General features: G+C 46.5%; 1 protein-coding gene across 1 annotated transcript; it reads right to left on the bottom strand.

Moving 5' to 3' along the window:
* Positions 1-9,866: 9,866 nt before the first annotated feature.
* SNTN (sentan, cilia apical structure protein) lies at positions 9,867-24,636 on the bottom strand. The gene is made up of 4 exons (XM_079964178.1): positions 24,448-24,636; positions 23,549-23,583; positions 21,894-22,033; positions 9,867-10,613 (listed from the first exon to the last, which is right to left on the bottom strand). Exons 1-4 carry the CDS (start codon positions 24,561-24,563, stop codon positions 10,455-10,457), a joined length of 450 nt encoding a protein of 149 aa, XP_079820304.1. The 5' UTR covers positions 24,564-24,636; the 3' UTR covers positions 9,867-10,454.
* Positions 24,637-24,871: the final 235 nt, after the last annotated feature.

The raw sequence follows: 24,871 nt of genomic DNA on the forward strand, positions 1-24,871 counted from the left end.
CTGCAAGAGGCAGGCACACAAAAATACAGTTTTCACCATTGCTGCTAGAATGGAGCAATTGGAAATGCTTTGAAAGGATCTCAACGAACTTTGTCTTGCATTGCTTCCTTTATACTACTGTATCTGAACTTTCTCTGCCCCCTAATCAATTTCTATCCCTTCCAATACTGAGTCTCCACTCCCCTGATCTATTTTCAGTTCTTTTTTGTGTGTTTAACTGCCCTGGTTAATGCTCCCATAACTGCCTGCATCACAGGACACAGCATCTGATTTCAAGGCATCACGTTTTGATCGAGATATGTTGTCAGTGAACATTCACGAATGCCAGGATAAGTTACCACTCTAGCCCCTCCTCTTCTCTATAGTTCTGCTGCGAGTGCCAAAAACCAAGTCCATTTAAGAACTCTTCCTACTGTGTGGGCGAATACCATTTTCTTGTCACAGGAAATTTGTCAATTGAACAATAGTTTTGTGATGGGAAGAGATGTGATCTCCTGCAGGGCAAAGGTCAATTGAGTTTCTGTCCAGTTTGTACCATATCAAGCCCACTAATCTTACACTTGGCCAAAATGCTGCTGCTTGGAGACAGAAGCAGAAAGGATGGAGAAATCCTCCTTTGCCAAAGTGGCAAAACTATATCTCACACTATTTAAAAAGAAACCTTATTCACCACTATACTAAAGACTTCTGCCTAGATGCTAGCTCTTTTTGAAGCATTTGATAGATCAAAATAATTTATTTGTTTTTGTTCTTTTAAATCTATCCCATCAGTAGAGAGTTCATAATAAGAATGAAATCAATTAATTTAAAACATAGACTGCAATTTTAAAAGAGCAATAAAACGATGCCAATAATCAATCAGCAGAAAATTCAGAAATAGAGCTCAATAGAGTACAGTTGAACTGAGCTAGGCTGCATTCTCGTGGCAGTTTATTCTGTTTCCCTGACATTTCCCTGCTAATTTTTGCATTATATCTGGGCTTTTGCATGACATAAAAGTGACTTCTGGAAATCTGATGCAATATCGCAGATGTTTTGTGCTCATTTATGTGTTAATTCATTCCAGGGAAAAAATCTTTTTGCAACCCTATTAACCCAGAAAATCACAGGACTTAAGTGGTGGATTTTTGGGCGGTGTGGCAGCATACATTTCTTTCCAGCTATTTTCATGGGAGAATCATGAGGGAACAGAAGCATGCATGCACAGAAAGGGCAGGGGGTTAGCAGCACCGCCCAATGACATTTGTTGCTGTGTCACATCATAGCCACTGGTATGAATGAAATTCAGTGTGACACCCCAGGATGTCACCAAAAAGCCACAGTTCCATAACGCAACAGGTACTGCAGTGTGAAAGCAACATTAGAAAGGACAGAATTGCTAGCATTGTATTCAGTAATATTAATACAATGGTACCTCGGGTTACAGACGCTTCAGGTTACAGACTCCGCTAACCCAGAAATAGTACCTTGGGTTAAGAACTTTGCTTCAGGATGAGAACAGAAATTGTGTGGTGGCGGCACAGCTGCAGCAGGAGGCCCCATTAGCTAAAGTGGTGCTTCAGGTTAAGAACAGTTTCAGGTTAAGAACGGACCTCCAGAACGAATTAAGTTCTTAACCCGAGGTACCACTGTACTATGAACTACAGATTTATTAAACATAAATCAAGACAAAGAAACATGTCGTCTCTCCTTGCCGTCTCCTAGGAGAGAGAGTCAAAGCAAAAGAAAAACAATACAGCGGAAGTTCAGCTTGTGCCAGCAAACTGTGCTGGAATGTAAACAGCCATGTGACAATTAACAATCTCATGCCTGCCACTAAAGGTGGAATGGAAAATACCAACAAGGGCACCTCTCCAGGTGCTCTGGGGCTGCAAACCCGTGGCTTGGATAGAGGAGGAAGAACGGGGCGAGTCGGGGGTTCCTCTCTTCTTCCTCCAAGGCGATGGTGCCTTCCTCCTCCTCATGCTCCACCTCCCCTTCCCCTTCACCATCACCTGCCTCCCTCTTCCCACAGGGCCGGCCGCCTCAGCGCCTTACAGCAGTGCAGAGCACGAGGCGGTGGCAGCGACTGAGCGAAGCCAAGCACCGGGGGGGGGGGGGGGTGAGCAACGTGTGCTGGGTGGGCAGGCTGCTCAATAGCCCTAGACCAATCCAAGGCTGCCAGGCACACACGCAGGGCGGAGCCAGCCAGCCGCCTCGTCATCACCTCGCTGGCCCTGGATGCAGAGCCTGTGGCAGAAGAGCCGGTGGTGCTCGGACGGGCTCTGCTCTCCCCAGACACTCAGCCTGGCGCTCTTCAGAGCTCGACGCCCGAGTGCCCCCCACCCCTTGAACCCCCTGGCCACAAAGTCTGAAAACAAAAGACGAATTTGGCAACTGGGCAATGTATGTAGAATGAAGAAACCTGCCCCAGGGCTCCGCCCAACTAAGAATTATCTGGTAACTTTTGTTCTCCAGTGGCTTTAGTCAAGCTTTCTAAGTAACCCTTAAAGTTTCAGAAAGGAGTAGGGCAGGGGGAGTGATGATAGTTTTGAACTAGCAGCCTGCCCCATGCCGGATTTACGTATAAGCTAAACAAGTTATGGCTTAGGGCTTCACTTTCCTGCCCCCCCCCCAAATGTCACTTTTAATATACTTCTTCTTAATTGTATTTCAGTTCAACAATTACTTTGATAAAATACATATTTTGTTATGTGCAAATAGCTTTAGATACCTATTAGGGCCATAAATTACCATATAGCATATATTCAACACAAAAAAGAGCGACAATTTGTTGTTGACAAAGGACAGCTGGACATGCAAAGGTCCCCATTTCCTTCAGTAGCTTAGGGCCTCATCAAACCGAAATCCAGCCCTGAGCCTGCCAACCGCAAGGGGCATAGCTCAGCGGCAGAGCAGCTGCTTTTGCATGCAGAAAGTGTCTGGTTCAATCCACAGCATCTCCAGGTAGTTAAAGAGACCCTGCCTGAAACCCTGGAGAGCCACTGCCAGTCAATATTGAGTTAGCCGGAGCTGCAAGCCAATACTGAGCTTGAAGGATCTATGGTCTGACTCAGCAGAAGGCAGCATCACGTGTGCCAAATTGATGCTAATCCACAAGGTTCTTCTAGAAGGTCACTGGTGGCCATTGATTTCATCACTTATGCTGCTGGGTGGCAAATCCCTGAAGGTCCTGATTCACCCTTTGGCTTCTCTTATTGAGGTTTGCCCACATATATCTTTACTCTCCTAACAGCTGGATATTTAGGAAGCTGCTAAGACAGCTACTTCAGTCCCAGCAACACTCTCCAGCAGAGGTCTCTCTCTTTCCTCTGCACCAGCATCTGTATCCTTTTAATCGGAGATGGCAGAGACTGAACCCTGGACAAAACAGAGAATCGTAAAATTGGAGAGCTGGAAGGGACCACGGGGCCATTTAGTCCAACTCCCTGAAATGCAGGAATCTTTTTTGCCCACTGTGGCACTCAAACCCATGATCCTGAAATTAAGGGTCTTATGCTCTACTGACTGAGGTATGTGCTCTGCCACTGAACCATTATTAATATATTTCAGGGAACAGTTATTCTATTTTTTAAAACAATTATACCACGAGCAAGCCCAGCCACTAGATGAAATTCCAGAGTCTACACAGCCTGGGCACGGGTACCACACACACTTTGCCTCGCAAAAATATTGCTGTCTAATAAAGTAGTTCCATCTAGTGCTGAAATTATAAAAAAAGCAAATGTTCTAAATGGGAAAAGGATCTGTTTACCAGCCTCGGTTAGAGCACTACCATTTTTCACCACATTAGTTCCTTGGTACGTTTCCAGGTATTAATATATACCCATTCCAGCCATGCCACTTCCTTAAAAAAAGGGGGAGGGATAGCTAATTATATGACATGGATCAATTCATCCAGACAGCTGCTGCCTGATTTTGGATTGACTGCCATTTCTTTTACTGGCAGTTTGTTTTGTGCAAGCTCGGTGACATTCCTTGGTAATTGCTAGAAGAAGTTGTTCTGCAAATATGTACAGTAAGACAAAGTTTTGCCATGGGGATCACTTACCCTGATACTTGTTTGCTATTGATTTAGCCGGTGTGAGAGTGGCAAGTGGCCAGCTTCCTCAACTTCTTTTGAAGACATTCTTTAGGTTTGTTGGTTTGGGGTTGTTGTTTTTTTAAATAGAGCCACGCACATTTTGAATTGAAGAGGCACATGCCTGAACTTGCAGTTGCTTAAGGCGAAAACCTCCACTGCCCACACACCGAGCTATAGAGACAAGCAGACTCAAAGCAAACACAGAACACAGGTGACTAGACTGTAATAGTAGCCTTGCTGGTCTCACCAAATTAATGCAGGTGATGACTTTTACAAGGGAGAGCTGCAACTGAAGTGTGCAGCATGGTATGCTTCTGTTCAGGACTCTAGACAGTTTGTTCCATTCCCTTATCCCTCACCACTCTCTGTGGCCCCTGAGTATTCCTAAGGTGCATTCAAACACGGTGAATATTGTGTTAGCTTTCTTGAATATAATGCAAGGGCTTCTGCCCTTTTTTCCAGCGTTCCTTTCATTACAGCAGTACCTGTTGTGTTATAAAACGGTGGCTTTTTGATCAGTATTCCAGCATGTTTTGCTAAATTTCATTCACCCGAGTGGGCAAGGTGTGACACAACAGCAAGCTTCATTGGACAACCTCGCTGCTGCTTTCCCCCCATGATTCCTCCATAAAAACAGGAAAGAACCATATTCACATGAGGAAACATGAGGAATTTCCTATTTGCCTTGAGAAGACTCTAGGGTGAGCAGATCCACAAGGAAGTTGGGTTCCTGCACCTTCAGTAGTTGTGTAGAAGAGGGAATTTCAGCAGGTATAGCTTTTGTGACCTGCTGAAAACTATTAAAAGAGCAGGAGGCCTGTTCTCCTTTGCATCTAAGAAGGCTCACATGGGAACTCCTGCTACATTCCAATATAGTCCAGCCTTGAGAGACACTATAAGAGTGTCACACTCAGATGGAAGTTGCCTTCTACCAAGTTAGACCTTTGGTCCATCCCGCTTAGTATCGTGTATCTGTGTCAGGGATTCAGACAGGCATCTCTCTCAGCCCTACCTAGAGATGCTGGGAATTATACAGTGGTATCTTGGTTCTCAAACGTAATCTATTCCAGAAGTCCATTCCAAAACCAAAGCGTTCCAAAACCAAGGTGCGCTTTACCACAGAAAGTAATGCAAAATGGATTAATCGGTTCCGGACTTTTAAAAACAACCCCTAAAACAGCAATTTAACATGAATTTTACAATAAAATGAGACTACTGATCCATAAAATGAAATCAATAAACCATGTACTACAGTCACACAATCAATCAATCAGTAGCTAAACTGGGTTCCACACAGTCACAAAAACAAAACAAAAAGAGCCGCAAAAACAAAAATGCAAAATAAATAGCAAAACCATACAGCCCTCAGCATAACACTCAAAACGGAAGCGTGGCACTCAAATTGGAAGCGTAACGCTCAAAACAGAGCACGTTCAGCTTCCGAAAAAAGTTCGCAAACCGGAACACTTACTTCCGGGTTTGCAGTGTTTGGGTTCCAAGTTGTTGGAGTACCAAGGTGTTTGAGAACCAAGGTACCACTGTACCCACATCCAAATGTGTGCTCTGCCACGGAGCTACAGTCCCTCTGGGTGCCCGTCTGTCAATCTCCTTCTTCCATCCTAACTTGCATCACAGGGTTGCTCTGTTCATAAAAAGTGGGATGGAGAGCTCCTTGGGGGGGGGGGGGAGTGTGGGTTGAAAATGCAAAGTCAATCCACCCTAGCCTTCCTCTTTCAAGTGGACTGCATGGACATGAGAAATGCAGGTTGCCATAGCACAACGCTTCTGGTGTCAGTGAGCTAAATCTGTCCTTAAGCCCATACATTGTACTCCGTCATTAGCACCGAAGGTCACCAGCGAATGGGTTAATTTACCCCCATTTCTCTTTCTTCCTGCTTAAAGAAAATAAGAGCATGCCAAGGCAAAAGGACCGCCCGCCCACCTCCTCAGCTCAGGCGAGAGAGAAAATGAAAGGGTTGGAACATTTGTAGACACATTGATATCTCCAGGGCCTTTTAGGGGCATTTTCCTTCCAACTAATTACTTAGATATATTTTTTTCCTTTTTAAAATAGGGGAAATAAAAACATACTTAGCATGGAAGGCAAGGCTTGCTAGAGTTAATTCGTCTCATTTTAACATGCATGTTGCTGTCTGAAAGCTTGCTTAGTTTGCCTAAAACCCACTACCTTGTGTCTCCCACTTTCCCCCCTTAACTGTCTTAAGCTGTTGCCAGGGATTGCACCTCTCCCATTAAAATCTCTGACGCACCAAAAGGAGATGCAGCTGGTGAAAGTCTGGCCCCAGTGCTCTTTCCGTCTCTTTGATGGCCACCTGGTTTTCTCCGTCGTAAGACCTCATTTCACCCCATAAGCAAGAAAGGGGGCTTAGCAATAGGGCAGGCAGAGCAGGGGGACAGGAAGTACTCCAGCTAGATCATCTCATAAGGAAAGCACCCGCCATTTCTCAGTGGGACACTGACAAGCCTAACAATCATCCAAATGTAGCCAGGAAATCTTCTTTATTGTTGGGTTGCACTTCCCTCTAAGAGATTAATGTTTCCTTGCTAAATCTATTGTTGTGTGTGTGTGGGGGGGGGGTGTACATTAATATGCAGGCGTCAACAACAATGGGGAACAGGTTCAATTCAGTCTGCATCTAAAGGTGAAATTGCACTTTCTGAAACAATGCACGAACTGCAACACAGCTGTCCTTTGGAATTCACGCTTCTCTGAGTTTTGCCATGCAGTTCTCCTGCCAAGGGATGAGTACAAAGATGCACGTGTTAAAGTTAAAAAATTAAAATGGCATGCTAGTAGAGTGGCCAGATTCCAAAGCAGACAGGGCTCTTGAACCTTTTAACAGGTGTGTAAAAGAAGGAATTTTAGAATTTTAGAATTTTCATGCAAGTTAAAAAAAGGTAAAGGGACCCCTGACCATTAGGTCCAGTCGTGACTGACTCTGGGGTTGCGGCGCTCATCTTGCTTTACTGGCCGAGGGAGCCGGTGTACAGCTTCCGGGTCATGTGGCCAGCATGACTAAGCCACATCTGGCGAACCAGAGCAGCGCACGGAGACGCCATTTACCTTTCCGCCAGAGCGGTATCTATTTATCTACTTGCATTTTGATGTGCTTTCGAACTGCTCGGTTGGCAGGAGCAGAGACCAAGCAACGGGAGCTCACCCTGTCACGGGGATTCAAACCGCCAACCTTCTGATCAGCAAGTCCTAGTGGTTGTTGTTTAGTCGTTTAGTCGTGTCCGACTCTTCGTGACCCCATGGACCAGAGCACGCCAGGCACTTCTGTCTTCCTAGTTACATCTGCCTAAAAATCTTCTTAGGGTCCCTCCCAACTCTAAAATTCCATGGTTCTATGGTTCTGTGCAACTATGAATGATGCCAGAGCCCTCTCCTCTTCTGTATCTTTGCATTTTGCATCCACTAGTTTTCCGCCATTTTATTTTACTACATGTGCATCCTACTCTTCTTCCAAGCTTCTCGGGGCATACATAGCTCTCTTTTTCACCCAGTTGATTCTTACGACAACCTTGCTAAGGTTGGTTAGGCTGTGGGCTAATGATTACTTCACACAGTCAACCCTCATGGCTGAGTGAGGAAGTGAATTCAAGCTACAATAGTCAAAAAAGCAGCACTTTGAATGCGTTATAAATATGCAACACCAGATGGCGCTGGAGAGGGGAAAATATTCTTTGCAATTTTTCATAGCGTTTCCCCCCCTTTTGTTATAACAATTCAATTTCTGACCCTTTCCGCCCCGTGTGTAGATCCACCCCGGTCTATAATAGTGCAATATTCAAACAGCTATATAAGGCAGCCATGACCATGCCGGCAAACCAGGGCAGAGCCAAAAACTCTGAATTGCATTGAATAGGTTCCTTATACAGCCGTACCTTGGCTCCTGAACAAATCAGCTCCCGAATGATCGAAACCCAGAAGTGAGTGTTTTGGTTTCCAGACGATTTTCGGAAGCCGAATATCTGGCATGGCTTCCGATTGGCTGCAGGAACTTCCGGAATGGATTCCGTTCGACTTCCAAGGTACGACTGTATTTTGTTAAAGGTTTACAGAGATCCTGTTCTCTTTTTGCATCTGGTCATCATCCTACACGGAGGACCATATTCCACAGAACAGGAAAGAATATTTGGAGTCTTCCCTTCAGATCTCTGGAGTCTTCACAAAGTACAGACACTGTGTTTACACTAATATAAATTTGCTCTAAAACACTCTGCTTGAAGTTCCAGAACTTTTCATAAACAGGAGCTGGTAAAGCTAAAGGGTAGCATTCAGAATTCCCTGCTCCCAGACACATCCTCCAACTGTTTCAGTCTCTCAGGACAAACCTAGCGATATCATTCATAAATGTGTTTTCTGAGAATGATGCCCAATGCGTTCAATGGCATTTAGGCCACACTCCTAAACACTTAGTAGGGAATAAACATCTCTGGACACAATGAAGTTTATTTCCAAGGAATGGAATCCATAGGATTGTGTTGTCAGTAACCTTACAGCATGATCTCATTCATTTTCCTTCAGAAGTCCCACTGTGATCAGTTGGGCTTACGTCCAAGTAAATGTGCAGCCTTCCAAAGTTATCATCGCTCAGGGCTGCTTTATGATCTGAAAACCTGACATTTGAATAATCAGTGTACAGGTTATCAAAGAAATGTCCCCCCACTACCTTATGCGCAACACGGACCATCTGAAAAGAGAGATTCTAGCTGTCACAAAATTGTCCCGAGGCAAAGCCAAGATAGTCGAATTTCAGGATGACCGAGAATGTACTTCATGTGAAATAACGTTAAGGAAATTCTGTGCTTTTGACAGCTCTGTATCTTTTGCAAGAATAAATAGATAAACCATTATTTGTCTTGGTTTAGCGTTAATTTTATTCGTTATAATGCATCAGCTGAAGTGTTCAGGCTAAGATTCAATATAATCTTTCAACTCAGCTCAATAAGCCAATTTATAATTGCAGCGTCCAAAGTTCTCAATACTAACTCTAGGTATTTTCCTATACATTTCCCACACAATAGCCTAGTCAGTGAACATACCTAGGGGATGAATTATTTGTATTGTAGACCTGGTCCACCCTTGTGGAGGAGACGGTACAAGGAGTGTGTGATGCAGGGCATAATGCATATGTAATCTAACAGACATGGGGTTGCAGGTGGAGTTCAGTAAGGGCATGACAGTTATGTGAGTCAACTCAAGCCTTCTCCATCACTCCAGAAAATGCACATTCCCATTCCATCTGTCTTGGTGTGGATGGGAATGCTTGTAAGGTATTTGGGGCCAACACACAAAGCCTTCATGCAACAACTTCTTGCGCACCAGTATCTCTGGGTTGGGGCCAGTATCTCTTTATCGCCATACTGCTTCGCCCTTTAACGTGCAACTGAAATGCAAATTGCTCTTACAGCCCAAACCTATGCATATGTACTCAAAAGCTTATTGATTCAAAAGTTTCACGAGACGCTCTCTAATAAGAGTGCGCAGGATTGCAACCTCTGGCAGCCAAGTGCATCCTTACTTGCGAATGAGCCCCGCAGTTCAATGGGCAAACCTGCACATATTTGGGTTGTTGGTTACTCATCTGATCCTTGATGGTCACACTAGAGCCTAACGGAAGGCAGATAACCTTTTTTTAAAAAAGCCTTTTCTCCCCTTTTAGAATACTTGTTGTTGTTTAGTTGTTTAGTCATGTCCGACTCTTCGTGATCCCATGAACCAGAGCACGCCAGGCACTCCTATCTTTACTAGAATACTGGCATCCCCCAATTTGCGTGCAATGAACTTGTGTGAGACCGTGTATATGTGTGGTGCCAGGAAATAATTAAATCATTCCATTTACACCAGGAAATGGCGCGCGTGCGAGAGCTGGAGAGCCCTGGTGGCTTCTGAGGAGACTCTCCCCGGAGTCCGAAGAGGACTTCAGTGGGGGCAGAAAAGAGACTGGAGACACAGTGTGGATTTGTTTAGGCTGCTCAGCTTCCCCGCCTAACAGCTGATGTGTGGGATAGCTGCCCCCAGAGCTTCAATTCCATTGCGGATATTTTTGGTACAGCATTTTTTATCTGAATTGGAGAGACAGTGGCAGAGAGGGCATGAAAAGTGTATTTAGAGTATGCTCCCCACTTACAGAAATTTCACTTATGCATGCAGGGCGCCAGAACGAAACCCCCACATAAGTGGGGGGTCACCCATACATCTGTGCTCCACAATTCTGCCAAGGATACCAGTGATCTATATTTCATTCTGGAAACATGCCATAAAAATAATATACTCCCCTTAGTTTCTCTCCCCCCCCCCCATCCCACCACCCAAAAGATCTGTTCTATCCAGCATCCTTTATCACTTTGTTTTTTTCACGTTTCGGATCTCCTCCCGGAGATCAGACATCAGGGTGAGGCTAAGTAGCTGAACCATGAAGTCTTCAAAGTCAATTTCGCTGTCCCTGTTCTCCTCGAGAGCAGAAATGATCTCTTGGTATTTCGGCTTGGTTTCCTGACCCTGTGAAAAAACGTGAATCATGTTGTGGCAAAATATGGAAGCTGCTTTCATCACGGCTGCTAATGAGGGAGAGCAGAACAGCTACAAAACATGCTTCCTAGACAGGTTGCAAAATTAGGGTCAATTTAAGGGGAAGTGCCGTACAAGCTTGCAGGGCAGCAGCTGAAGAAGGAGCAAAAAGGGTTTTCTCGTGTGTGTGTTTCTTTGTGGCTGATTAGCTGCTCCCCCTGTGCAAAGGTCAGAGGGGGCAGGGTTTCTGTTGAGGCAGGTGATTAGCTAGCGGCGCGCGCAGTTTGATCCATCTTTTAGATTTAGGGGAGCTAGTCTCAAACATTTGTTGGGGGAGACCTAGGGTTTTTTTTGGGGGGGGAGTTATTTGTCCTGTCTTCACACTTCTTATGATGGAGGACCGCTGTAGCCACCCCCAACGACACGTTCTCAAGATGGAGGGTGAGGGAACAGCTGCAGTCGCCTGCGGTTCCTGCGCAATGTTTGCCATCAGAGGTTTCTGCATACTACCATCTCTCCATCCTCCACGCAGACAAGTCAGAGGCATTCTCACAGTTAAGGACACATTCCACCCAGGCAAAAGTGCTCAAGGCAGCAAGGCAGCTAGGGAAGAGGGTTGTGGCGGGGCCAGGGTCCGAAGGGCCAGATGGAGACACATGGAGGACTACATTCTGACCCTAGGCCTACGATTCTCTATCCTTACTTTGCTTCTGCTTTTTCTCTCCTGCATTTCTTCTTGCTGCGGGTGCCACAACAGAGAAGACCCTTTCTCTCATTCCCTAGAAGATACCTAGAAGGCATCTTCTACTGCCCAGGAGGACTCCCCTGAGTGAGTGCCGAGGGCCCTGCTCCTCTCTGCCACTTACCATCTGGCCTGGGGTGGGGCCTGAAGCCTCATAAGGACTGCGTGGTGCTTGCTGCCTGCTGCCCAGGAGGACTCCCCTGAGTGAGTGCTTGCGGGCCCTGCTCTTGCCACTTACCATCTGGCCTGGGGTGGGGCCTGAAGCCTCATAAGGACTGCGTGGTGCTTGCTGCCTGCTGCCCAGGAGGACTCCCCTGAGTGAGTGCCGAGGGCCCTGCTCCTCTCTGCCACTTACCATCTGGCCTGGGGTGGGGCCTGAAGCCTCATAAGGACTGCGTGGTGCTTGCTGCCTGCTGCCCAGGAGGACTCCCCTGAGTGAGTGCTTGCGGGCCCTGCTCTTGCCACTTACCATCTGGCCTGGGGTGGGGCCTGAAGCCTCATAAGGACTGCGTGGTGCTTGCTGCCTGCTGCCCAGGAGGACTCCCCTGAGTGAGTGCTTGCGGGCCCTGCTCTTGCCACTTACCATCTGGCCTGGGGTGGGGCCTGAAGCCTCATAAGGACTGCGTGGTGCTTGCTGCCTGCTGCCCAGGAGGACTCCCCTGAGTGAGTGCTTGCGGGCCCTGCTCTTGCCACTTACCATCTGGCCTGGGGCGGGGCCTGAAGCCTCATAAGGACTGCGTGGTGCTTGCTGCCTGCTGCCCAGGAGGACTCCCATGAGTGAGTGCTTGAGGGCCCTGCTCTTGCCACTTACCATCTGGCCTGGGGCGGGGCCTGAAGCCTCATAAGGACTGTGTGGTGCTTGCTGCCTGCTGCCCAGGAGGACTCCCCTGAGTGAGTGCCTGAGGGTCCTGCTCCTTCCTGCCACTTACCACCTGGCCCAGGGCAGGGCCTGCCAGGCCTCACTAGGACAGTGTTACTGCAGGAGGGGCACAGAGTATTTTTAAAATGTTTTTTTAAAAATTCTTTTGGATTTTTTGTATGTGGGGGGTGGGATGGATGTTTGGTTGGGTTGGGGAATTATTTTTTTTTATTTTGATGTTTTTGTAATTTTTAAATTTTTTTGTTTGTATTGTTTTATTGGTTTTGTTTGTTTGTATAAGTTGTTATTTTGTTCTTAGGGGGAGGGGTCAGGGCTGCCGGGGAGTGGGCCCCAGCCCACAAAATGGCTGGGGCATGTTCCACAGGGGCGGATGCACTGGGACAACCGATCTCAGTGATCACAGGTAGGAGGAGGAGTTACGCTAAGACCAGACCATGTCATTACAGAGGAGGCAGGTTTAGTCGTTGTCTGAGGACTATTCCTGCCTCCGGGTCTGGTCCTGACCGGATGGATACTAGAATCAGCAAGGGATACCCACATGACCTGAAGGTGCTGCTGTGCAATGCCAGGTCAATGATTCATAAGACCACTGCCATCCATGACTTGATCATGGATGGAGGACTTGACCTGGCATGTGTAACAGAGACTTGGTTGGATGAAGCAGAGACTTGGTTGGATGGGCCTGTCCTTGCCGCTGCTTGTCCACCAGGTTTCTCTTACGCACAGCAACCCAGGTCATGTGGGCGGGGAGGGGGGGTTGCAGTGATTTTTAGAAAGTCATTAGTTTGCACCGGGCGTCCTATTGGGAAGACCCAGTTTTCTGAGTGCATGTTCTGGAAGTTGGGCAATAGGGGCAGTACAGGATTCCTTTTGGTGTACCGACCTCCCCGCTGCACCAAGGATTCCCTGCCTGAGCTGCTTCAGGTCGTGGCGGATGTTCTCCTGGAGACACCTAGCTTGGTCGTCCTAGGGGATTTTAACATCCATGCCGACACGACCTTACAAGGGGCAGCTCGGGACTTTGTGGAAAGCATGGCCTCCATGGGGCTGTCCCTGAATAAGTCTGGCCCAACCCATAGCTGCGGACATGCCTTGGACCTGGTGTTTACCTCTATGGATGTTGGTGATCTGACACTAAGTAAAAGTGAAACAAAAGAAGTGCCATGGTCAGATCACTTCCTGGTGCAACTGGACTTCTCTGCGACCCATCCCCTCTGCAGGGAGGTGGGACCAATTCGGATGGTCCGCCCCCGCCACTTAATGGATCCAAATGGTTTCCAGAGAGTGGTAGGGGATGCTTTATCCCATGTTGATGGCCTTTCAGCTGATTCCCTGGTGGCCCGCTGGAATGCGGAGTTAACCAGGGCTATTGACTGTTTGGCTCCGAAGCGCCCTCTCCGATTGCATGGAGCCCGGAGAGCCCCGTGGTTTTCCACGGATCTGAGGGCAATGAAACAATCTTTGAGACGGCTAGAGCGCCGGTGGTGGATAACTCCTTCCGAATCTGATCGGACACAGGTTAGAGCTCAACGTCGAGCCTACCAAGTGGCGATAGCGACGGCGAAGAAGAATTTCTTCACCGCCTCTATTGCATCTGCAGAAAACAGCAGCAGGAGACTTTTTCAGGTGGTTCACAATTTAGCGGAACCACCTGTAACATCGGGGCCCAGTACGGGCCACATGTTCTCCTGCAATGATTTTGCAAAGTTTTTTGCAGATAAAATCGCTCAGATTCGGGAAGAAGTAGACTCCACCGTGGGAGCAGGGCCAGGGCGGGAGAGTGCTAGAGTTCTGTCTAGTCAAGTTGAGTGGGATCAATTCCAATCTGTTACCTCCAAGGATGTGGACAGGCTGCTTGGACGAGTGAAACCAACCACCTGTCTCCTGGATCCTTGCCCATCCTGGCTTATAAAAGCTAGCCGGGAAGGACTGGGCGATGGGCTTCGTGGGGTGGTGAATGCTTCCCTCCGTGAGGGAGCCTTCCCAGACCCGCTGAAAGAGGCAGTTATTAAACCGCTTCTTAAAAAACCATCTTTAGATGCGGCCACAATGGCCAACTATCGCCCAGTCTCAAATCTTCCATTCTTGGGCAAGGTGATAGAGCGAGCGGTTGCCGAACAACTCCAGGCACGCCTGGAAGAAGCGGACCATTTGATCCCTTCCAGTCGGGATTCAGGCCTCATCATGGGACTGAAACTGCCTTGGTCGCACTGGTTGATGATCTCCGGCGGGCTAGGGACAAAGGTGAGAGCTGTTTCCTAGTTCTGCTGGATCTCTCAGCGGCGTTTGATACCATCGACCATAACATCCTTCTGGACCATCTTGAGGGGCTGGGAGCTGGGGGCACTGTCCTACAGTGGTTCCGCTCCTTCCTCCTGGGCCGTGTTCAGAAAGTGGTGGTGGGGGATGAGTGTTCAGACCCCTGGGCTCTCATTTGTGGGGTGCCTCAGGGTTCTGTCCTCTCCCCCATGCTTTTCAACATCTACATGCAGCCACTGGGAGAGATCATCAGGAGGTTTGGGCTGGGTGTTCATCAGTATGCAGATGATACCCAGCTCTACCTCTCTTTTAAATCAGAACCAGTGAGGGCAGTGAAGGTCCTGTGTGAGTGTCTGGAGGCGGTTGGAGGATGGATGGCGGCTAACAGATTGAGGTTGAATCCTGACAAGACAGAAGTACTGTTTCTGGGGGACAGGAGGCGGGCAGGTGTGGAGGATTCCCTGGTCCTGAATGGGGTAACTGTGCCCCTGAAGGACCAGGTGCGCAGCCTGGGAGTCATTTTGGACTCACAGCTGTCCATGGAGGCACAGGTCAAATCTGTGTCCAGGGCAGCTGTTTACCAGCTCCATCTGGTACGTAGGCTGAGACCCTATCTGCCTGCGGACTGTCTCGCCAGAGTGGTGCATGCTCTGGTTATCTCCCGCTTGGACTACTGCAATGCACTCTACGTGGGGCTACCTTTGAAGGTGACTCGGAAACTACAACTAATCCAGAATGCGGCAGCTAGAGACCATATAACGGCGGCCGCCGAGACCATATAACATGCGGCGGCCGCCGAGACCATATAACACCGGTCTTGAAAGACCTACATTGGCTCCCAGTATGTTTCCGAGCACAATTCAAAGTGTTGGTGCTGACCTTTAAAGCCCTAAACGGCCTCGGTCCAGTATACCTGAAGGAGCGTCTCCACCCCCATCATTCTGCCCGGACGCTGAGGTCCAGCACCGAGGGCCTTCTGGCAGTTCCCTCATTGCGAGAAGCAAAGCTACAGGGAACCAGGCAGAGGGCCTTCTCGGTAGTGGCGCCCACCCTGTGGAATGCCCTTCCAGCAGATGTCAAAGCGATAAACAACTACCTGACATTCAGAAGACATCTTAAGGCAGCCCTGTTCAGGGAAGTTTTTAACGTGTGATTTTACTGTATTTTTGGTTTTTATGGAAGCCGCCCAGAATGGCTGGGAAGGCCCAGCCAGATGGGTGGGATATAAATAATAATTATTATTATTATTATTATTATTATTATTATTATTATTATTATCTTGCCAAAGGTTGCAGGCAGCTTTACCTGCAGCAATTGCATGTTGATTGCCCTCTTAGAAGACAAAGTCCAGCAACTGGAGGAACGTGTAGCTATGCTCCAAAGAAGAGCTGGAGCTCTTCTTGGAAGCAACAGAGCACACCGTCTCTACCAAGGAGGAGACAGGGGACTCCCCTGAGAAGGAGGCTAGTTCACCAACACAGGAGCCAGATATATGGAGAAACGTGACTCAAAGAAGTAGGAGGCCCAGGGTTCGCTCTGATTGTTTAGAAATACACAATCGCTTTGAGGTCCTCTCCCCTAGCATGGAAGACAAAGAACAGACTCCATTTGAGGATCTCTCCCTCATTACAATCGATCAGGTATATGAAGGCGAGCGGCAAAGTCAGTCCTCAGGGAATGTGCAGGCGACCTTGGAACGGACAGCTCACGGAAGAACCCCGACCAAACCTAAGAGGAGGCGTGTAGTGGTGATAGGGGATTCCCTACTGAGGGGAACAGAAGCAGTGATCTGTGGGCCTGACAAGATGTCTCGGGAAGTGTGCTGTCTCCCCGGGGCTAAGATCCAAGATGTAACTGAACGACTGCAAGGAATCATAAAACCCACTGACAAATACCCCTTCCTCTTGGTTCATGTGGGAACCAATGACACTGCAAGCAATAGCCTCCAGAAGATCAAAAGAGACTATGAGAGTCTGGGCAGGAAATTGAAGCAATTAGAGGACTTCTGGGTTAGCGCCATCGACTAATGGCGGATTCCCTCTGAGCTTCGGAGGGAACCGGCTCCGCAGGATCGGGTCTTGCCGCTGCGGCGACGCGGGGACCCTTAAAAATCACAGGCGCGGATGCCTGTGAGCGTGGTGACTCGGCGGACACCATTTGCGCCCCCCAAGCTGCGAAGGAGCCTTTTTAAAGGCTCTGGAACGGGGACGGGGTGCGGCGCGGTGCTGAGAGTAGAATGCTTCTTCTGCAGAGTGAAGCCGCAATGCCATTGTCGGAGAGCGCTGACTTTTTCCTTTGAACAATTGGACTCTAAAGCAACAACCCGTGAGTAGTACGGAAATTGGAATTTTAAGGAAATTTTGATGAATTAGGCACGAGCGGGGAAGGTTTAAAAAGGAAGTCCACCCCCCCCCCCCGCTTTGTAAATAATTTAAAGCAAAGGACCTGCTAACTAAGGTCAAGAGAATCCTTTTTTTCTTTCTTGTAAAAGACTTTAATTTCACGGTTTGGTATTATAAGAAATTTTACTGGAGGATGAAGAACTATTTTGGGAGCTGAAGTTCCACCCCCCCGGACCCGGGAGCGTCCCGCGAGAGAGCCTGTTGACGAAGTATTGAAGAGTTTGACAGCTGTCAAGTTAGCTGTCAAGACGGAAAAAGAGAACTTTGTTTCTGTTGCTTCTGCTGGCTATATTTGTTACAATTTGTCGAAAATAGGAAAGGGTTGATACAAACTAACTTGTTTTTTGGATTTAAGCTGAAAGGAACATTAAGGAACCAAAATCCCTCTAGAGGGGGTTTAGGGACACTACAAGAATGGCTGGAGGAGGGAAAATTCAGGCTGAATTGGATAGAGCATTTGTTCTCTTGGGAAAGTTACAAGGCCAAATCGACAAATCGATAAACAAGATGAGCTTGAGCTCTTGGTACAGCAAACTAAACATGACATAATAGGCATCACTGAAACCTGGTGGGATAAGTCCCACGATTGGAATGTAATAATGGAGGGATACAATCTATTTCAGAGAAACAGACCAGACAAGAAAGGAGGAGGAGTGGCGTTATATGTCAGGGATGTGTATACCTGTGAAGAGATCCAAGATTTAGAACCTCAAAGCCAAAGTGAGAGCATTTGGGTCAAAATTAAGGGAGAGAAGAATAACAGTGACCTCATTGTGGGAGTTTACTATAGATCCCCAAGCCAAACGGAGGACATAGATGATGCCTTCCTGGAACAGATGGCCAAGCATGCAAAAGGAAGGGAGATAGTAGTAATGGGGGACTTCAATTACCCGGATATTTGTTGGATGTCAAACTCAGCCAAGAGCATAAGGTCAAACAGATTCCTCACTGGCCTTGCAGACAACTTCATTGTCCAGAAAGTGGGAGAAGCAACAAGCGGAACAGCCATTTTAGATCTGGTCCTAACCAATGTTGATGACCTGGTTAGTGGGGTAGAAGTGGAAGGATCATTAGGCGCGAGTGATCATGCTCTTCTGAAGTTTACTATACAGCAGAAAGGAGCAGCCAAGCATACTAGGACTCAATTTCTTGACTTTAAGAAAGCCGACTTCATAAAACTTAGGGAAGTGCTGGGTGAGATCCCATGGACAGTAATACTAAAAGGAAAGGGAGTTCATGATGGCTGGGAGTTTGTTAAGAGGGAGATAGTAAAAGCACAACTTCAGGCAATACCAATGAGATGGAAACATGGAAGGTGCCTAAAGAAGCCAGGGTGGCTATCTAAAGAACTTTTAACTGAGTTAAGATTAAAAAAGGATGTGTACAAAAAATGGAAAAGGGGGGAAACCACCAAAGAGGAATTCAAACAAATAGCCAGCACGTGTAGACACAAAGTCAGAAAAGTTAAAGCACAGAATGAACTCAGGCCTGCTAGAGAGGTTAAAAGCAACAAAAAAGGCTTTTATGGGTATGTTCGTAGCAAAAGGAAGAAGAAACAGTGGGGTCACTCAGAGGAGAAGATGGTGAAATGCAAACAGGGGACACAGAAAGGGCTGAACTCCTCAATGCCTTCTTTGCCTCAGTCTTCTTCGATAAAGAAAACAATGCCCGACCTGAAGAATTTGGAGCAAATGATTCAGCAGAGGAAACACAGCCCAGAATAACTAAGGAGATAGTACAAGAATACTTGGCTAGTTTAGATGTATTCAAGTCTCCAGGAACAGATGAACTGCATCCAAGAGTATTAAAAGAACTGGCAGATGTGATCTCAGAACCACTGGCAGTCATCTTTGAGAATTCCTGGAGAACAGGCGAAGTCCCGGCAGACTGGAGGAGGGCAAATGTTGTCCCTATTTTCAAAAAGGGGAAAAGAGAGGACCCAAATAATTACCGCCCAGTCAGTCTGACATCAATACCAGGGAAGATTCTGGAGCAGATCATTAAGCAAACAGTCTGTGAGCACCTAGAAAGGAATGCTGTGATCACCAATAGTCAGCATGGATTTCTGAAAAATAAGTCGTGTCAGACTAACCTGATCTCGTTTTTTGACAGAATTACAAGCCTGGTAGATGAAGGGAATGCAGTGGATGTAGCCTACCTTGATTTCAGCAAGGCATTTGACAAGGTGCCCCATGATATTCTTGTAAAGAAGCTAGTAAAATGCAGTCTTGACTATGCTACCACACAGTGGATTTGTAACTGGCTGACTGACTGAACCCAAAGGGTGCTCATCAATGGTTCCTCTTCATCCTGGAGAAGAGTGACTAGTGGGGTGCCACAGGGTTCTGTCTTGGGCCCCGTCTTATTCAACATCTTTATCAACGACTTGGATGATGGACTCAAGGGCATCCTGATCAAATTTGCAGATGACACCAAACTGGGAGGGGTGGCTAACACCCCAGAGGACAGGATCACACTTCAAAACGACCTTGACAGATTAGAGAACTGGGCCAAAACAAACAAGATGAATTTTAACAGGGAGAAATGTAAAGTATTGCACTTGGGCAAAAAAAATGAGAGGCACAAATACAAGATGGGTGACACCTGGCTTGAGAGCAGTACATGTGAAAAGGATCTAGGAGTCTTGGTTGACCACAAACTTGACATGAGCCAACAGTGTGACGCGGCATCTAAAAAAGCCAATGCAATTCTGGGCTGCATCAATAGGAGTATAGCATCTAGATCAAGGGAAGTAATAGTGCCACTGTATTCTGCTCTGGTCAGACCTCACCTGGAGTACTGTGTCCAGTTCTGGGCACCACAGTTCAAGAAGGACACTGACAAACTGGAACGTGTCCAGAGGAGGGCAACCAAAATGGTCAAAGGCCTGGAAACGATGCCTTATGAGGAATGGCTAAGGGAGCTGGGCATGTTTAGCCTGGAGAAGAGGAGGTTAAGGGGTGATATGATAGCCATGTTCAAATATATAAAAGGATGTCACATAGAGGAGGGAGAAAGGTTGTTTTCTGCTGCTCCAGAGAAGCTGACACGGAGCAATGGTTCCAAACTACAAGAAAGAAGATTCCACCTAAACATTAGGAAGAACTTCCTGACAGTAAGAGCTGTTCGACAGTGGAATTTGCTGCCAAGGAGTCTCCTTCTTTGGAGGTCTTTAAGCAGAGGCTTGACAACCATATGTCAGGAGTGCTCTGATGGTGTTTCCTGCTTGGCAGGGGGTTGGACTCGATGGCCCTTGTGGTCTCTTCCAACTCTATGATTCTATGATTCTACGTCAAGAGACTATTAACAGACACAATCAAATACGTTTGGTGCAAGAATGCCAAAGGCACAAATAGCTATGCTAAAAAGGAAAAGAAAACAGCTGACATGGATTGATGTCAGAAGAAGTAGCCAGAAGAAAGGCTCTGAAAACACACTGCTTTTTTTTAAGGCCTGGAGAGGAGCTTATACTAAAATCTCATATGCTGCTCTTTGGTCCTCTGAGCTGACAAAATAGAAAACTGTATTAAGAGGAAAGCAATAGAAAACGTAATGAAAACAGCAGCAATAATACTGAAAAATCAACAACAGGTCCCACATAAGATTAACTGTTCACCAAATGTTTACCTTCAAAGGGAGAAGAAGAAGAAGAAGACCACCAGAAATGGGAATTCCAGATTCTGGGCCCCTAAACCCTCACCAGCCCCCATTCAGCTAGCAGTGGGATATGGGGTACCATGCAACTCCTCACCCCCAGTAGATCTCAGCAGGTGGTCCTTCACATATTCCAAACCCCAGAAAGTTAAGGCTTTATTAAAGGCGATATTGGTACTTTCAACTGGGCCTGGCAATGCTCTTGGCCTAGGGCTGAGGAGTTTGGTCCCTTCCCCAGATGTTCCCTTTACACCAGTTTGATCACTCCCTTCAACACATTAATAATAATAATAATAATAATAATAATAATAATAATAATAATAATAATATTTATTTATACCCCGCCCATCTGGCTGGGCTTCCCTAGCCACTCTGGGCGGCTTCCAAAAAAAAATTTAAAATACTGTAATACATCAAACATTAAAAGCTTCCCTAAACAGGGCTGCCTTCAGATGTCTTCTAAAAGTCTGGTAATTGTTGTTCTCTTTGACATCTGGTGGGAGGGCGTTCTACAGGGAGGGCGCCACTACCGAGAAGGCCCTCTGCCTGGTTCCCTGTAACTTGGCTTCTCGCAGTGAGGGAACCGCCAGAAGGCCCTCAGTGCTGGACCTCAGTGTCCAGGTAGAACGATGGGGGTGGAGACGCTCCTTCAGATATACTGGACCAAGGCTTAGGGCTTTAAATATACTGGACCGAGGTTTAGGGCTTTAAAGGTCAGCACCAACACTTTGAATTGTCCTCGGAAACATACTGGGAGCCAATGTAGCTCTTTCAAGACCAGTGTTATATGGTCTTGGCGGCCGCTCCCAGTCACCAGTCTAGCTGCCGCATTCTGGATTAGTTGTAGTTTCCAGGTCACCTTCAAAGGTAGCCCCAGGTAGAGTGCATTGCAGTAACCCAAGCGGAAGATAACCAGAGCATGCACCACTCTGGCGAGGCAGTCCGCAGGCAAATAGGGTCTCAGCCTGCGTACCAGATGGAGCTGGTAAACAGCTGCCCTGGACACGGATTTAACCTGTGCCTCCATGGACAGCTGTGAGTCCAAAATGACTCCCAGGCTGCGCACCTCCACACCTGCCTGCCTCCTGTCCCTTCAAAACAGTACTTCTGTCTTGTCAGGATTCAGTCTCAATCGGTTAGCCGCCATCCATCCTCCAACCACCTCCAGACACTCACACAGGACCTTCACCGCCTTCACTAGTTCTAATTTGAAAGAGAGGTAGAGCTGGGTATCATCCGCATACTGATGAACACCCAGCCCAAACCCCCTGAAGATCTCTCCCAGTGCCTGCATGTAGATGTTGAAAAGCATGGGGGTTACCTGCATAACTTACCTGCATAAAATGCACAAACTGAGTCTCGAGCAACTTTTTTGCTTCGGCTTTGCTGAGCTTGCCCTCTGTGTCTGCAACGTTGTCATAAACCAAGGCTGCTGTTGCAACAGCTTTCTCCAGATCCGAGCCTTTCCCTAGAGCTGAGGGGTGAAATACAGTAAGTGGGAGGCCAACGGAAGCAGTTTTTGAAACAGCAACAACAAGAAGAACAGTAGAGTCCAGAGTCAGCGAGAGTAAATTATTCTGAGCTTCCTGCAGTTAACAGCAATGACACTGCATACTGCATTTGTACGGCAAGGGTGTTGATGGTTGTGAGCTACCTGCAGAAGAGCCAGCTGCAGGATTCAAAGGAAGGCTTTGAAGACCCTTAGCAGTGGTCCGGTGTGTTGTAATAGAGCCCAACACTATGGATGTCTGGTTAGACGTGGAACAACCTTGCAGACTAAGAGAGGGTTGTGATTCAGGCTGATGGTTAGAGTTGCCACTTTGCAAAAATAGCCCTGAGCCTGCCCAACCCTTAAAATCTATAGAGGGGCCTTGTTAGCATCCTGGTGTGGGAAGAGATTCATTCTGTGATGATGCAGGAATGGGCTTCTCAGCAGTGGCACTCCATTGATGGAATGCCCTCCCCTCTGAGTAATGTATGGTACCAACTCATTTAAAAAAAAAATTCAGCATCAGGCCTGCTGGAAATGCAAAATAAAAGGTAGCTTCCTACACATGTGGTGGACATGTGAGGAAGTGAAGAAATTTTGGAACCTGATCTATAATGAATTAAAAAATATATTTAAGTACACATTCCTTAAAAAGCCAGAGGCTTTTCTATTAGGAATCATTGGAGAAGAAATTAAGAAAGAAGATAGAATTTTATTCCAATATTCGACAGCAGCGGCCAGAATATTAATCGCACAAAACTGGAAAAGCACAAAATTACCAACGGTGAGGGATTGGCAGTCAAAATTATTTGAATTTGTTGAATTGGCAAGAATGACGCAAAGGGTCAGAAATCAAAAAAATACAAAGTTTATTGGAGATTGGAATAAATTTATGGTTTATATTGATGGAAATTATAGAAACTTACCAACTATAGTAGGTATGTTATAAAACTTACGATGTAAAAATTAGTAACCAGTACCAGCTGCAGAAAGTGAAGCCTCTAATTTAAGAAACCCGAAACCAGAAGGGAAGGAAGTCAGTATGTGTATTTGAAATGTATATTGTAATGTAAATGTTCAATGTTTTTCCTTTTTCTTTTTTCTTTTTTGCTTTTTATTAATTCTTTTTTCTAATTTACTTTTTTCATGTTTATGTCGAGGTCTATGTTTATGTTATGTACGTGGCAAATGAAAATTAATAAAAATATTTATAAAAAATAATAATAAAAAATTCAGCATCAACTAAAAACATATTTGTTTCCTTAGACGTTCTTAAGAGAACCTCAAAAACATTTGGCTTTGGGATGAGAATGGTGTGTGCTTTGTGTTGCAATATATTCAGGTTGCAATTCTAACCCCAATAACCTGGGAGTGAGCCCAATAGAATAAGGTTAGAAGTAAACATGGTTAGAAATGCTCTGTGCATCACAGCATTTTATGCTGCCCTGTCCAGGAAAATAGATGAATGTATAAAGGAAACAAGGGGAGTAGCTCACTTACCTTTTATAGAAGCCAGCTGCTTGGATATTGGAATACTGGAAATTAAATAGGCATTGTTACTGGGTGGTTAATGTAGCAAGAAATGATTTTTTGATCTGAGAGCAGATTGGGAGGGTTTTTAATATTGGGCTGGTCACTCTCCTTTTCGTTAAAAGTTTCTTTTCTTTTCTGAGATATAGGATAAAAATGTAATGCCCCTCAAAACATAATCAGATTTGGTTGCATGCAATAATAGAATCTGTGCCTGTGTATATTGAGCACATCTTAAGATAAGACCTTTACAACCAGGGGTGCCAACTTGAATATAATATTGGGGGGCAAGTAAGCCCTGCCCCACATAATCACATGTCGTGGTGCAACCTACACCATTTGAATGGCAAAGCTCATTTACTAGGGGTACAGACCCCTCAAATATTTTATAAGGGGGTGGCAAAGGGACCTCGGCCCTTAGGAGTTGGCTCCGATGCTTTCAACTCATTTTGGACAATTCCGGCTTCTGTTTGTGGACTCTACTCCCTCTACTAGCCTTAGTGAAGCAGCGGCTAGGAGTTGACCTGGGTTTGCTAGTTGCCCAGTGAGAAGCCCATCTAAGCGGCTCTGGGATTTCAAAAGGAAGTGTGGGATATAGGTTTGAAAAATAAAGTATTCAATTTTTTAAAGTGCATATCAAGAAAATGCACTTGGAGGACTTTCCTATTCTCCCCTAGGATTTAAACATTTTAATAGACAGTATGATTAGTTTTGCCGAAGTGTGAGAAACTCATTACAGCCCAGCCCACAAGCTGTGAAACCTCTGTCTTTTCCTCTCCTGTGGAACCTCATTCACACACACACACACACAGAGCAAGGAAAATGTATGAGAGCCTGCTAGAGGGAAAGGGGACAGGATTAACACTTACGGCTTGGCCATCTTCTTGGAAGTTGAATTTGTGCCTTTCTTCGAAGAAGAAGCATCTCCCGGCTGATTTAGAGAATATGACTTTTTGTCCGCAGCGCTAGATGCACAGCCACACATCTTTTGCTACTGCCTGAGCACTGTTTACGATCTCTTAGCAACTTCCGAGATTGTAAAAAAAGACAAACACAAGCTGGGAAGGGGGAAGGGGGTGCAGCCTGTGCGCCAGCCAGGCCTATTAATAATGGGAAGGCTCTCTGGTCACTAAGTTGCTGGCAAAATAAATCAGCCCGGGAGGACATTCTAAGAGATTAACAAAGGAAGCTCATTGCTGCTTGTGCACCTGGCTCAGGCTGCTTCAGTGCATGGTGCTAACACCTCACAGAGTGTTTGTTGTGAGGGAGGAAGGGAAAGGAGAATGTTAGCCA

This window comes from Podarcis cretensis, assembly GCF_951804945.1.
Source record: "Podarcis cretensis genome assembly, chromosome: 2".
Classification (NCBI taxonomy): domain Eukaryota; kingdom Metazoa; phylum Chordata; class Lepidosauria; order Squamata; family Lacertidae; genus Podarcis; species Podarcis cretensis.

Bases quoted from the DNA above. Each gene is read 5' to 3' on its own strand.
- SNTN (XM_079964178.1), bottom strand. From the start codon at position 24,563: ATGTGTGGCTGTGCATCTAGCGCTGCGGACAAAAAGTCATATTCTCTA. The intron at 23,584-24,447 runs GTAAGTGTTAAT...TTTAATTTCCAG, and splicing joins TCCAAGAAGATGGCCAAGCC to TATTCCAATATCCAAGCAGC. The intron at 10,614-21,893 runs GTAAGTTATGCA...GTTTTTTCACAG, and splicing joins AGTTTGTGCATTTTATGCAG to GGTCAGGAAACCAAGCCGAA.